Source organism: Dendropsophus ebraccatus, chromosome 2, assembly GCF_027789765.1.
Source record: "Dendropsophus ebraccatus isolate aDenEbr1 chromosome 2, aDenEbr1.pat, whole genome shotgun sequence".
NCBI lineage: Eukaryota > Metazoa > Chordata > Amphibia > Anura > Hylidae > Dendropsophus > Dendropsophus ebraccatus.
Genome location: NC_091455.1, coordinates 40,013,642 through 40,028,205, shown reverse-complemented (window position 1 = coordinate 40,028,205; position 14,564 = coordinate 40,013,642). Strand labels below are relative to the sequence as shown.

General features: G+C 44.3%; 1 protein-coding gene across 6 annotated transcripts in view; it reads right to left on the bottom strand.

Annotated features, from left to right (window-relative positions):
- Positions 1 to 14,564, bottom strand: part of CNGB3 (cyclic nucleotide gated channel subunit beta 3) — a 105,450-nt gene that overhangs the window by 70,695 nt on the left and 20,191 nt on the right. For all 6 annotated transcript variants that reach the window (XM_069957402.1, XM_069957404.1, XM_069957405.1 and 3 more), the window contains exon 4: positions 5,589 to 5,711. In XM_069957402.1, the coding sequence (XP_069813503.1) occupies positions 5,589 to 5,711 (123 nt within the window). The remainder of the gene's footprint in view (positions 1 to 5,588; positions 5,712 to 14,564) is intronic.

The following is a 14,564-nucleotide window of genomic DNA, read 5'->3' as shown; positions in this document are numbered from 1 at the left end:
TGCAGCGAGACTCGCTGCAGATCCCAGCCCTATACTTTCATTAGCAGAGATGTACATCCCTGCTGCGATTTTGTCTGCAGCCCTCCCCATTAACCCCCTAGCCGCCGGACATTATACATTACTGGGTCCCCGTTCCTGCTTGCTTCGGGGCTCCCGGTGTCTTCACGGCCCGCCCGGCCAATCAGTGCGTTGCAGCAGGGCAGCGCACTGATTGGCCGGGCAGAACGTGCCGGGAGCCGCCGAAGCAAGCAGGAGCGGGGACCTGGTAATGTATATCCTGCCCGCCCCCCCTGCAGCCCCGATCGCCCCCGGCCTCATGATCGCCCCCCGCACCCTCCGGCCGTACGATCGGCCCCCCGCAGCCCCAGGCCGCATGATCGCCCCCCGATCCCCCGGCAGCACGATCACCCCCCGCAGCCCCGATCGCCCCCCGCAGCCCCCGGCCGCATGATCGCCCCCCGCACCCCCCGGCCGCACGATCGCCCCCCGCACCCCCCGGGCTGTGGGGGGGCGATCGTGCGGCCGGGGGCTGCGGGGGGGCGATTGTGCGGCCGGGGGCTGCAGGGGGGGCGATCGTACGGCCGGGGGGTGCTGGGGGCGATCATGCGGCCGGGGGGTGCGGCGGGGCAGCGCACTGATTGGCCGGGCGGGCCGTGAAGACACCGGGAGCCCCGAAGCAAGCAGGAACGGGGACCCGGTAACGTATAATGTCCGGCGGCTAGGGGGTTAATGGGGCGGGCTGCAGACAAAATCGCAGCAGGGATGTACATCCCTGCTGCGAGTTTCTCTGCTAATGAAAGTATAGGGCTGGGATCTGCAGCGAGTCTCGCTGCAAAAACGCAGCAAGGAGACTCGCTGCAGATCCGGCAAGTGGGTTTGTAGCCTAAAGGGAACCAATCATCGGGAAACACGCATATGCTTGGGCACTGTGTTAGAAGCTTTATTAACAATGTTTGTTAGGTTTATAGCAAGTTTGGTGATCTTTGGTTTCCTTTAATGTCCTTGGATTCGCATCCATTTATCTCTACCATGAGTGTCCACCATGAAATGTCAAACCATTCACTCTTAGGGCCCTATTCCACCGGACGATTATCGTTCAGATTATCGTTAAATCGCTCGAATCTAAACGATAATCGTTCGGTTGAAATGCAGTTAACGATTAACGACCGAACGAGAAATTGTTAATCGCTTCATAAGACCTGGACCTATTTTTATCGTTGCTCATTCGCAAAACGTTCGCAAATCGTTCGCATTGAATAAGACGTCGTTCGGTCGCTCGCAATAGATACGAACGCAATAGCGAAGAAATAGCGAAGAAAAAACGATCGCAAATACGATCATAAGTAACGATTATTGTTCCATGGAAATGAGTGAACGTTTTCAGGTCTTTCGCAATAGCAGTCGTTTGAGATTGTTAATCGTTAATGATTATGCGAACGATAATCGTCCGCTGGGAAGCTATGCATATGTTGTAATGAAGCCTACTGCATGTGTAATTGACACCTGTGAACTTTCCACATACCCCCAGAAAAGTTTTTTTTCCCGCCCCTCTGGGAGTGTTGGTGCCCAGGGAAACCCCTTTGGGCTTTATTCTTAATGCAGGAACCTGCTGCACGTCACAGAGGGGCCAGTCCTGTGTGCTGATGCTCCCAGAGAGGCGGGATTACATCCAACTGAAGTGCGCCATCCGTGACTAGTTCGACGCCAAGGAACGCCCACATGACTAGTTGTCATTTACAAACGTCATTTTCAGGGTGTTATATGGTGAGCTCATAGGTGTCAGTTACACCTTTGCATTACACCGTACATATAGCTTTCTATGCATTTTTGGAATGATTGGTTTCCTTTAGGCTATGTTCACACAACGTAAGTTCCGTACTACTCACGGCCCTTGTTGCAACGGCCGTAAATAGTGCGGAACTTATGCTGGGCTGAAGGCTGAGGGAATCCCGGCCAGAGTGATCCCTAGTGGCGCCGCGGGAAAATGTCATGTCAGTTTTTTGCGGCCGCTATTCAATGACATGTCAGTTTTCTACGGCCGCACGCTCCATAGTGTGCAGCAGGGAATTCAGATGCGGCCGTTCACATCCCGTTCACAGTAGGGAATTCAGATGCGGGCGTACACTGATGCGCCCGCATCTAAATTCAGCGGTGCTAAAGATCATCCAGCCGGTACTGGCTGAGATGATCTTTTCTTCCGTTCCATGACTCAGCTGGGTCACAGAACAGCCAATCTCATACAAAGTGTGAACATAGCCTTAAACTAAAATGAAATACAAAAGTAATTCCCTTTAAGTGGGCCCTTTAACCTTAAAAAAAACTTTTGACATTTTCAGACTCTGATTGATCACTAGAATGAGCCGAGAGAAATGCTCACCAAGTGCTAAGTAACACCCTGTTCCCATCCTCGGTCGAAAAAAAATTAAAAATTACTGTGACTTTATCGCTTCCTGGGGATTCTCCATTGTCTGCAGTAACCATGCAGCCACCCGTATTTTGGATAATAGCGCGGCCAATGATATTTTCCATTTGATCAAAATTTCCATTCTAAGTATTTTCTGATAATTGTAGGCACTAAATACTCAAATTCCCTTTCATCTGAGCTCTTAATCATATTTTATATTAAGAAGAAATAAAAAAAAAGAAGAGGAAATAGCACAAAGACCCAGGGCAATTATTCTTCTCAAGTGCCAGAAGTCAATTCTGTTCGTGGAGATGGTCACATTACAAAGGAATTCTCTCTTTATATTAAATTCTTTGTAAGACGTGAAATGGCGGCTTAGTGCAAGGAATCAGTCAGTCACTACAGGATGAATCCTCTAATCTCCTTCCCTTAACTCTCTTAGGAAAAATATCGCTCTATTTTCGGCACATTAAATGCTATTCCAGGTACCAGAATAAATGAGAAAATGATTGAAAAGTTAATTACAAATTTTACACCAGACACATTGAGAAAAGAGAAAAGGCAGCGAAACTAAAGCTGCAATTAATTTTTCATTTCAAACATTCTCTCTTTTAATGTCTGATGGACGGCTAATGGATTTCATTGCATCAGCCTCTCGCGTCTTAATATCCCGTGGCTTTTCTCCCTTTAAACAATGGCCGCCAACAATTTATGTTACTCATTTTAATATTTATGGGTAACTGATGCAAGTTACTGTATCATTTAGTTAAGCCGGGATATGGTTTGTGTTGTTTGTCATAGTGATTGATCGGTCCGCTTAGTATAGGAGGGTCTGTGTATGTGTAATAAACTTTGGTCTGGGGCATTTAGAACAAAGCTAAGAAAGTTCTAAGGAAAAAAAAGTTATTTTGTTAGGTGATGAATTTTTATGCAGGATTCATATTTAGTTTGGGAGTTAGATTAAAGGAGTACTCCGGTGACAGGATTTTTTTTTTTTTTTGCTAAAACGTTACTTTAAGAAAGTTATATTACTTTGTAATATAATTTTATTAAAATAAATCTATGTAAGTCAAACCTTGGACTACAAGTAACTAGGGGCCCTATTACACCAACAGATTATCTGACAGATTTTTGTAAAGCCAAAGCCAGGAATGGGTTTGAAAAGAGGAATCTCCATCTTTCCTTTATGACCTGTTCCCTGTTTATAGTCCATTCCTGGCTTGGGCTCAAAAAAATCTGTCAGAGATTCTGCTGGTGTAATAGGGTTCTTAGTCAGAGAGTGTTTTGCAAGCTAACAATTGAAAAAAAAAAAAAAGTAAGATTTGGTAATACAAGCCCCCTGTATCCCCATCCTGATACTGTACTTGGTAGAAAGCCCTCTGATTTTAACCCACTGATACCTGGTCAACTCTTTCAGTGATCCATTGCCTTCCGGTTCTCCTCTGGTGCCATCCGCATCCGCAATTAGAATTGCAGAGATGCTCCTGTGGAAGCGGGCAGCTTGGCCTTATATCCTCTCCCCGCTGCCGGAGGACTGAGTGTGAGTAAGGGGCCTATTCCACGGAGCGATAATCTGCCGAATATCGCTCCATGTAATAAATAGAACGATCAGCCGATGATAACGATCATCGGCTGATCGTTGATATAGGTTTGAACCTATAATTGTTGAGTGCCGACCACGCGGTGCGTGGCTGATGATTTACATTACCTATCCAGGCTGCAGGGCTCCTCTTGCGGTCTTCTTCCCGGGTCCCGCGCTCCAACTTTAGAGGGGCCTGTATGAGATGACAGACCACTCAGCCAATCACTGGCCAGGACCGCCGCGGCCAGTGATTGGCTGAGCGTCCTGTCAGCTCAGACAAGCCGCTCTGAAGCTGGAGCGAGCGGGACCCGGGGAGAAGAAGACCGCAAGAGGAGCCCTGCAGCCTGGCTAGGTAATGTATAAAGTTTAAGCAAGGGCTGCAAGGACATCAGCAACGTTAACCCTTGTTAAACGATAATCGGGCCGGGTAATAGGCCCAGTAAACATTTACAGTTATTATTGGGCCCCCATCGGCTGCAAGGCTGCAGTGCCCTCCTACTCCGATGTTCAGGCAGCCAAGATACTGCATGCACAGATATGACCCAAGTGGTGAGTGCTTTAACTCCACAGTGCCTCATCTGGACATCTCCCGCCACTGCACTAGTACCAACAACCAGCAGGTTTGCAGCCACCTGTGGAGTTGTGTCTGGAGGAAGAGTTAACTGATTAACCCCTTCTTTACTGATACAGAACACCTTACCTACCTTATTTTTGCATTGTGGAACGAATTGTCTTTGCTTGAATTATTTCATATGGGAAAATCTGCTCTGATATATGAGTAATTTGGATTACAAGCAAGCTCCTGGCATGAACCTTGCTTGTAACTCAAAGTTTCACTGTATACAGTTTTTTTTAATTTACATAAGCATTTCCATTGACTGGTAGCAGAAAGGAAAGACACGTTCCCAATCCCCTGTTCTGCTCAAGTACTGCAAAGCAGGGTCCCCTCCTCCCTATGTACTGTATATTCCTATATACAGTACCCGGGGGGAAGGCGGCCTGACACGATCGCTATGTGCGGCTGTCTCTATACAGGGAGCAGTGATTGCTATCATTACAAGTGGTTCTAGAACAGTGATTGTGTCAGGCAGCTTCCCCCCCTGGGTACTGTATATAAGAATATACAGTACACACAGGGGATGGGACCCTGCTATGTACAGCAATGTACAGTACATCAGTGCTTGAGCAGAGCAGGGGACGGGGAACTGCCGGGGCCAGGTCTTACTGAGTGTTACAATTGTTAGTGGTCCAAGGAAGTATACGGAATACAGGCATGGGCTCCCGAGTTAATGTGAATAGGGAGGCAAGGCTAACCTATCTGGTATGATTCCATAGAACAGCACTATAACACAAATTGTGACCACTGTTTTAATAGGAAGATGTCAGATCTCACAGGGCATTGCAGCTCATGGTGTATGGAACTGTGTAACCCATGCCCATGGTGGCATCAGTCTATACCCAATGCATCCACAACAGGCAGATGAGCATCAGGATGGCCAGGTATATGTGTACCACTTAACCAGGGAAGGGATTCATGTGTATTCTGTGATGGAGACACTGAGAATGAGCCAATCCCAGCCATTAAACACTGAAGTATCTTACCTCCGTCTAGCAGAGCCTCCTATTTTAAGTTTCCTTTGTGCGTGTAATATTCCCTTCATGCAGTTAATCACCACTGGAACCCTGAAGAAAACTCCTAGACTTTTTTTTGTTGTCACTGTCTTCCTGAAATTTAAAAAAACAAACAAACAAAAGATTAGTGATAAATGTCACTTTGGTTATAATCAAGTCACAAGTATACAGTCAATTCACATAGCTCTCAGTCACCTCTATCCATGTCAGGAACTGTCCAGAGCAGGAGAGGTTTTCTACAGGGATTTGTTACTGCTCTGGACAGTTCCTGACATGGACAGAGGTGGCAGCAGAGAGCACTGTGTCAGACTGGAAAGTATACACCGCTTCCTGCAGGACATGCAGCAGCTGATAAGTACTGGAAGACGTTTAAATGGAAATGATTTACCAACCCATATAACTTTCTGAAACTAGTTGATTTAAGAACATTAGTGTGTAAAATAACAAACTATAAACAATTGTGTGATGCTGCTTTAAGGGGAACTATCAGCAGGTTAGACAAATTGATAGCCCCTTATTTCTTACCTTCCTCTTTGGCGCAGTTCCCGTGGTGTAAGCCTGTAATCTATGGCCTGGAGCACTGTTAGGAGCACTGCTCCGCCCCCATAGCGCCAAGCCGATCAATGCTCTGGGGGTGGGGCAGTGCTCCTAACGGTGCTCCAGACCAAGAATTACACTGCTTACAGCACAGGAACAGTGCAGAGGAGGAAGTTAAGACACATACTGTCATCCTCAGCTCCCTGTGTGCAATAAGGGGCTATGAGCAGGTTACATTTGTCTAACCTACTGATAGTTCCCCTTTAAGCAGGCGGCCATTTCTCAGGTGTGCAGTTCTGCTCCCTCCACCATGTTACTGTTTGCATCCCATAGCTAATAAAGTCAAATTTTATATGTAACTTTATGTACCTTAAATTGAACGGTTTATAGATACAGTAGGCATAGCGAAAGTGACTCCTGATCCACACAGCAGTAGCTATGGGGTGTAAACATAATGTTGGGCATGTGGGCAAGCAGTAGGACTAGAATGGCATTGTAGCTGGAAAATAAAAGGAACCTCAGTGTGGTTTGTAGTGGTTTAAAGGGTTTTTTCAGGATTGAAAAAAACATAGCTACCTTTTTCAAAAAACAGCGCCACCCCTGTCCTCAGGTCTTTTGCTGCATTACAACTCAGCTCCATTCACTTCTATAAAACTGAGCTGCAATACCCCACCCATACTGAGGACAGGAGTAACCTTGCCTCCTGCTCACTCTGGTAAATGTTTTTATCAATGCAAAGAGATCCTGCAAATGATTTAGACAGAGATGTTTCCCAGGCAGATATACTGGGCACACATGTTCTAGGCCCCGAGCCTTAGATGCAATGAAAAATGTCGCCTCCTCGGCCATTAATATGGAAATTGCACGCCGCAGAAACTGAAGTGGCATAAAATTGACAATAATAAAATGTATTAACTGGCAAATGAAAACAAGGAGACGACAATTTCCTTTAAAACCGCAACACAGAATGTAATGAAGATTAACATAGGTATTGGGGAAGATTTATATACAGCAGAGATGACCACTATACTGGATGAAATCAAAGTGATTGTACCACTTTTCTAAAGGGATTCCTGTCATCTGTGCTTCTGCACCTAGGCTGCTCGGTGCACTGGGCAGATATGGGTGAACTGGGGGCACTGGGCTCGTCTCCAGTACACTGAGCAGCCTAATTGCAGAGGGAGAAACTGCAGAAGATGGGATGTATGCGCCAGCACCAACCCAGTGATATCTCTTTTTTTCTTTTGAGAAATGGCACGTTCAATTAAAATAGCATTTTATTGCGTCCTGATTACAATTATGTTGTTACTTTCCTATTAAGTGTCCTTTCCAGTGCTTTTTGAAAGTCACAGTAAAACTGATTTCTAATGTGAACAGAACCCTTCATGGTGCAGTAATCCTTGGCTTCTTTAAAGGGGTACTCTACAGAAAAAAATGTCTTTACATGCAGTGCTTATCAGGTGTTGTATGTCCTGTAGGAAGTGGGGTTTTCTTTTCCGTCTGACACAGTGCTCTCTGCTGCTGACTCTGTCTATGTCAGGAACTGTCCAGAGCAGGAGAGGTTTTTGCTGCTGCTCTGGATAGTATCTTTCACAAACAGTGGTAACAGCAGAGAGCACTGTGTCAGACTGGAAAGAACCACTTCCTGAAGGACATATAGCAGCTGATAAGTACTGGAAGACTCATAAAGATTGTTAAATTTACTTCTATTTCAAAATGTAAGTCTTCCAGTACTTATTAGCTGCCATATGTCCTGCAGGAAGTGGTTCTTTCCAGTCTGACACAGTGCTCTCTGCTGTTGCCTCTGTCCGTGAAAGGAACTATCCAGAGAAGCAGCAAAAAACTCTCCTGCTTTGTACAATTGCTGACATGGACAGAGGTGGCAGCAGAGAGCACTGTGTCAGTCTGGAAAGAACCACTTCCTGCAGGACATACAGCAGCTGGTAAGTACTGGAATACTTGAGATTTTTAAATAAAAGTACTTTATAAAAATATATAACTTTCTAGCACCAGTTGATTTGTTTTTATTTACTCTGGAGTTCCCCTTTAAACCTTATTTGACCCTCCAGTATAGTGTTTTCACTCATTCTAATTCTAATGATTAAAGATATTACCATCTATCCAACGCTATGGCCTTATTTCTATATGAAATTGCAGCTAGGTTGCTTTTCCCACCATTCACTGACTCAGTAAAGCTCACCTTCCACCTACCATGACTCACATTGTTTCCAATTTACACTAGACTACATAATCCATCATATTTGTAGACTATAGGCAGCAAGTTATAGTGACACAACAGAGAACATAAAAAAAAGACCCCCATTGATTGGAATTAAGAACAGGGTCCCCAAGCTACGCGACAACATCTCTATCCACTGTGCCACCATGCTGCCTAATTCCTAAATGCTGAAAACTGTGACCATAGATCAAGTAGGTTTTTTTTTTCTTTCCTTAAAGGAATCATTTGCAAATTCAATATTTTTCTGAAGTGCCACTATCTGATTTACCTAATATAAGGAGCTAATTTAATTTACAGCATGAGTCCATATCTAAAAGCTGGGAAAATATGATTATGTGGTTAAGTGACTGAGCACATAGCTCAACTCTTTGTGACAAACATATTCATGCACAGCATCAATTAATATAATCCCCCGGGCCTACTTAGCCATTACTAGGCTACAAATTAGATACCAAACTCAATTTGCAATATGTTATAGAAGGGGTCAGTTTACAAATTTTTTACCAACTCTATTTCGCTCTTCACGCTGACATTATAGCTGTTTATTATGCCGCCCATTACCCTAATGCCACCTGATTACATTGCTATTATCTGAGCAGCGATAACAAACAGAAGCATTGAGCCAGCAGGTGCGCACGACATTGCCTTATTATGTGTCATTAGTCATTATTTAAGAAACATACAATAGGAAAAGGAGATTAACATTGTTTATTTGCTATCAGGAGAACCTGGTGGGAGTTCTCAACACAATTTGCAGAAATGGAGGTTTTGGAATAGCTCCCCGGGTTCTGTGTGAGGTGCAGACTCCTATCAAGTGTCCTTAGATAACTCCATTCTGTGTTGTAGAGAGTTAGAAATCTTCAATAATTTAAAGGAGAAGTCTGGCCGTTGTTAAAATCCGGCAGCCGGCAGGGGCAGAGGGGAAATTGATTACTAACACTGAATTACCTCTCCCTGTGCCCGCGGTGAGTGGCGGGACTGGCTTCGGGACCCTCGCTGGAAGGCATTTTCTTTGAGTTGTGATGACGTCACCACTTGGGGTAAAGGCCTGTCCCGGCTTATGGACTGACTGCTCAGCCCACCAGTGACCAGTGACCAGTGGAACGGAGCCCCACCCCAATCAGTGACTGGATAAGCAGCCAGTCCATCAGCCGGGTTGTGATATGTCAGCGCTGGGGATGCTAAGACTGGTCCCGCTGCTCATGACGGGCACGAGGAGAGGTAAGTTCATACTTGTTATCAAATTACCCCCTGCCCCTGCAGGCTGATGGATTTTAAAAATGGCCGAACTTCTCCTTTAATTGTACTTTTTGTTCACAGTTTTTTTTGTTTTTTTTTAAAATTAAAACGATACTTTGGAAAAAAATGTTTTAACATCAACTGGTGTCAGAAAGTTATACGGACTTAGTTTTATTTAAAAATCTCTTCCAAGTCTTCCAATACTTATCATCTGCTGCATGTGTAATAGTCCAGAACCCATGTTCCACTAATGGGTTCCCTCCTTGGTCCAGTCGGCCCCTGAAAGGTATATTTTGTACGGGTGGCCTGTGTCTTTCTGTATTGTGATTTCAAAGATGTCTTACCATTGTTTGGCCACAAGATGCCGGTATTCAGTTTCAACCTATTTTCATCCAGCACATTGGAAGAAATGGAGGTTAATGCAATAGTTGTTTTAATATGCACAGGACTATGATTGCTTACAGTTCCCATTCCTTGACCTATTAAAGGCCTAGGCCTGTGTTCCTGGATCTGGCATCTCTACTGGCATGAGGCCGTGTTCTTAAAACTGTGAGTATAGGTTTCTTCTATCAAGTACCATGTATTAGGTTCACCCTGACAGAATACTGCACTGCTTAGATCGATTCCTCCTGTAGCCCTCTTACCAACTCTTAAAGTACTCTATGATTCCTCTCACACTACACCCACAACTGTTCTACTTAAAAAGCTGTGTGTTGGTACATCCAAGGGTGGACACATTCTCCTCCTGGCCACCATGACTAGTGCCTAGGCAGTGCACAACATCTTGTCCCCAGCTAAACAATACCTGGCTTCCTGGGTTACCACATATGTCCTGCAGGAGGTGGTGTATTTTATCTGACACAGTGCTCTTTGCTGCCACCTCTGTCCATGTGGGGATTTGCTATTGCTCTGGACAGTTCCTGTCATGGACAGAGGTGGCAGCAGAGAGCACTCTGTCAGACTTTGAATAATATACCACTTCCTGCACTGCATACAGCAGCTGATAAGTACTGGGAGGCTTGAAATGGATTTAAAAACTATTTTTTCCCCTCTGGAGTACCCCTTTAACATATTTTCTTTATACAGTATCTGCACACATTTCAAATATTATTAAAAGCTTATCGATAGTTCTACTGGCTCTATGTAGTGATGCTTAGCCTGGATAGAAAGCATCTACTAATACACAGGCAAGCTACATTTATACAAACAGGGGGAGATTTATAAAACATGGTGTAAAGTGAAAATGGCTCAGTTGCCCCTAGCAACCAATCAGATTCCACCTTTCATTTTACAAAGAGTCTGTGAGGAATGAAAGGTGGAATCTGATTGGTTGCTAGGGGCAACTGAGCCAGTTTCACTTTACACCATGTTTGATAAATCTCCCCCTAATAGTGTTTAAGTGATTATGACCCCAGCCCGCCATTAAGCACTGGGGGTGAGCCTGCCGTCCACCAGTGTGTTGAAGCCCCCTCCCCTCTGTGAGACGGCTCCATTGATTCTTATTGGGCCACGTCACAGAGGGAAGATCATCACACTGGGGGCCGGCAGGTCTGCCTCCAGTGCTTCATGTAAAAAAGGACTGCGGGACCGGCATCCCCGCACCGCCGCCAATCCATTCATGGAAAAAAACGCACCCCCTCCTAATAGTCTGTAAGCTCATGCATGCTAGCAGGGCCCTCACTCCTCATGTATGGATAATTATATGTAGATCTCTGTAATGTCTGATTTTTGTCTATGTATGTACCCCCAGAATTGTAAAATGCTGCGGAATCTGTTGGCACTATATAAATAAAAATTATTATTATTATTATTATTATTATTATTATTCCCTTTAACCCCTTAAGGACGGGGCCAATTTCGTTTTTTGTGTTTTCGTTTTTCCGTGCTTAAAAGGCCATAGCACTTGCATTTTTTTCACCTAGAAACCCACAGTGCTTATTTGAGCCCTTATTTTTTGTGCCACTAATTGTACTTTGCAATGACAGGCTGATTTTTTTCATAAAGTACACTGCAAAGCCAGTGCAAAATAAATGTGTGGTGAAATTGAAAAAAAAAAACAAAAAAAACACGCATTTTGTTTACTTGGGGGGTACTTGTTATATATGTCCATCAAGTCATTACAATTACAACGATATATAAAATGTACTGTATAACTTTTCTTTTATGTGATGGCTTGTAAAAAATTCAAACCATTGTTAACAAATATATGTTCCCTAAAATCGCTCCATTCCCAGGCTTATAACGCTTTTATCCTTTGGTCCATGGGGCTGTGTCAGGTGTCATTATTTGCGCCATTATATGTACTTTCTATTGGTACCTTAATTGCGCATATGTGACTTTTTGATCGCTTTTTATTACAATTTTTCTAGATTTGAGGCGACCAAAAATGCGCAATTTTGCACTTTGGGATTATTTTGCGCTTACACCGTCAGGAACGTGATTGATTAATTAATAGTTCGGGCAATTACGCACGTGGTGATACCAAACATGTTTATTTATTTATTTTTATTTATAACATGGGAAAAGGCTGGTCATTCAAACTTTTGTTAGAGGAGGGGACTTTTTATTAATAACAACACTTTTTTTTTCTTTTACACTTATCCTAGAAGCCCCCCTGGGGTTAGGGTTATTCCCCCTGGGGTTAGGGTTATTTCCCCTGGGGTTAGGGTTATTCCCCCTGGGGGACTTCTAGTATAAGCACACTGATCTCTCATTGAGATCTATGCTGTAAAGTTATACAGCATACATCAATGAGATAGGCACTGGATTGCTTCCGGCTGCTGCAATTGAGTGCCGAGCCGGGATCAGGGACCCCCGGCCGGTAAAATTGTGTGGATCGCACCTCGGGGAACCTTCAAGTGGGCGATCCACCCCACTAGACACCAGGGATCGGCTGCAACTAGTTATCAGATGCAGCTGTCAACTTTGACAGCTGCATCTGATTACCTAATAGGCGCGGTCCTGTGCTACATGCGGCACCCGGGACCGCAGCAGTTCAAAGCGGGGTCGCCGCGCGGCCCCGCTCTGAACTCCCTTAACGACCGCAGGACGTAAATATACGCCCACGGTCCTTAAGGGGTTAATGTTTGTGCAAAATACTTAAAGGTGAGTGGCTCAGAAGATTAGCTAAGCCACCCCCCTTTCCGTCATAGCTGATGGAGACATTTGGAATGACTGCTGGAGTGTAGGGGCCAGGGATATGAGACACTGTTTGAAATCAGGACATTAGTGCAACATTCAAAATGAAAGTGGATAAGTAAGTTTTATTATTTTAAATTTGGGCAATGGCCTTTTTATGTCCCGAGATAACCCCTTTAAGGCATTCAGACTTGTAGTCAGCTTCTAATTCCTCTATGAAAGAACTAAAAAGTTTGATGACTTGATGAAATTCATGTAAGTGATTTTATGTTTCCCAGCGATGTTTCCGCAGTGATTTAGTACTGATGCTAATAATAACACTTCCATGACATTCTAAGTACAAGGCTGCTCAGGACCGACTAAAGTGCAATTAGTTTGCAATGGGAACTTGTTTGACTAACACATGCATTCACTTTCAATGTTCATATCAAAGAACTGAACTTTGCAAAAAGAAAAATTCTAAACTAATGAGGATGTATCTTAATATTTTCGTATTGCAGCTATGTTACCCTATGTTTAAGCAGAGTATTTTTATAATTTCTCACTTAAATTTTTTTTTTTAAAGTTTGTTCAGTTTTTTTTCAAGATGTAGCAGAGCTTAACTACGAATTTCTCGCAGACTTGATTGTGATACCCATTTGCTTATCAATATGTCATGCAATACACTGTTAGGCTATGTTCACACTACGTATGAGTCCGGCCGTAGTTCGTACGCAGTCGTATATGTGCGGCTGAAAGTACAGTCGTGGGCAAAATAGACATACGGCTGGATTGCGAACATGCGTACGTACTGCGAACATACGCCCATAGTACAGTTATGCTTCCCTAGCGTTTCAAAGCGATCTGAAACAGGTCATTTACTTGGAAATCTTCGCCCAGCCCAATAAAACTCACAGAACCTTTTGGATCTAAAAATCACAATCAATTTGGCTGAAATAAGTACTCCGTACGGGACCGCATGGAAATCCACGGCCGTGAGTTGGAACATTTCCGTCCTAAAACAATGGTCTTGTTCGTTTTTCACGGCGCCGTATACGATCCGGCCGTAAGCTCATACGTAGTGTGCATTGTGCGGGCGTATATCCTATACTTTCAAGCTAACGCATCAACCTCAAAACTACGTGCGTATATTCGTGGTTCGCACTACGGCTGGAATCATACGCAGTGTGAACATAGCCTTAGGCTTTCGGGTCACGGAACGGCCGGTCTCTGCAATGATCATTCTGGCCGCAGAGTTCTGATGCGGGTGCATCCATGCACTCCCGCATCAGAACTCCCCACACCACACTATGGAGCAAGTGGCCGGAGCAGCTCACTTCATTGTGTGAACTGACAGGGTTTCCTACTGCTGCAATTCACTAAATTGCGGCCGCAGAAAACTGAGATGTCAGTTCTTTGCAGCGCCGTGAGGGATCCCAGCCGAAGCGTATATGATAGGTATATGCTCAGGCCGGGATCCCATAGAAGATATGGCAGCTTGCCTAGGTGTACAAAGTATGGCCATTGTTGACGATGGCAACAACGACCGTACTTATACGCCGTGTGAACATAGCCTTAGAAAGCATAAAAATCTGCCTAATTAATAATTCCATTGGAAAACTCACCTTTGCCAAGAGTTACCCTTAAAGAGTCAACCACCAAAAAATGAGACCTTATGTTCATTAAATAATGCAGGGCGCCATGATCACACACTTTTTTTTTTTTTTTTACAGTTTCTAGATACTCCCTTCCATTCCTGAGATATGAGGGTTTAAAGTTTTTCTGACAATTAATTTAAAGGTAGCTTCACACAC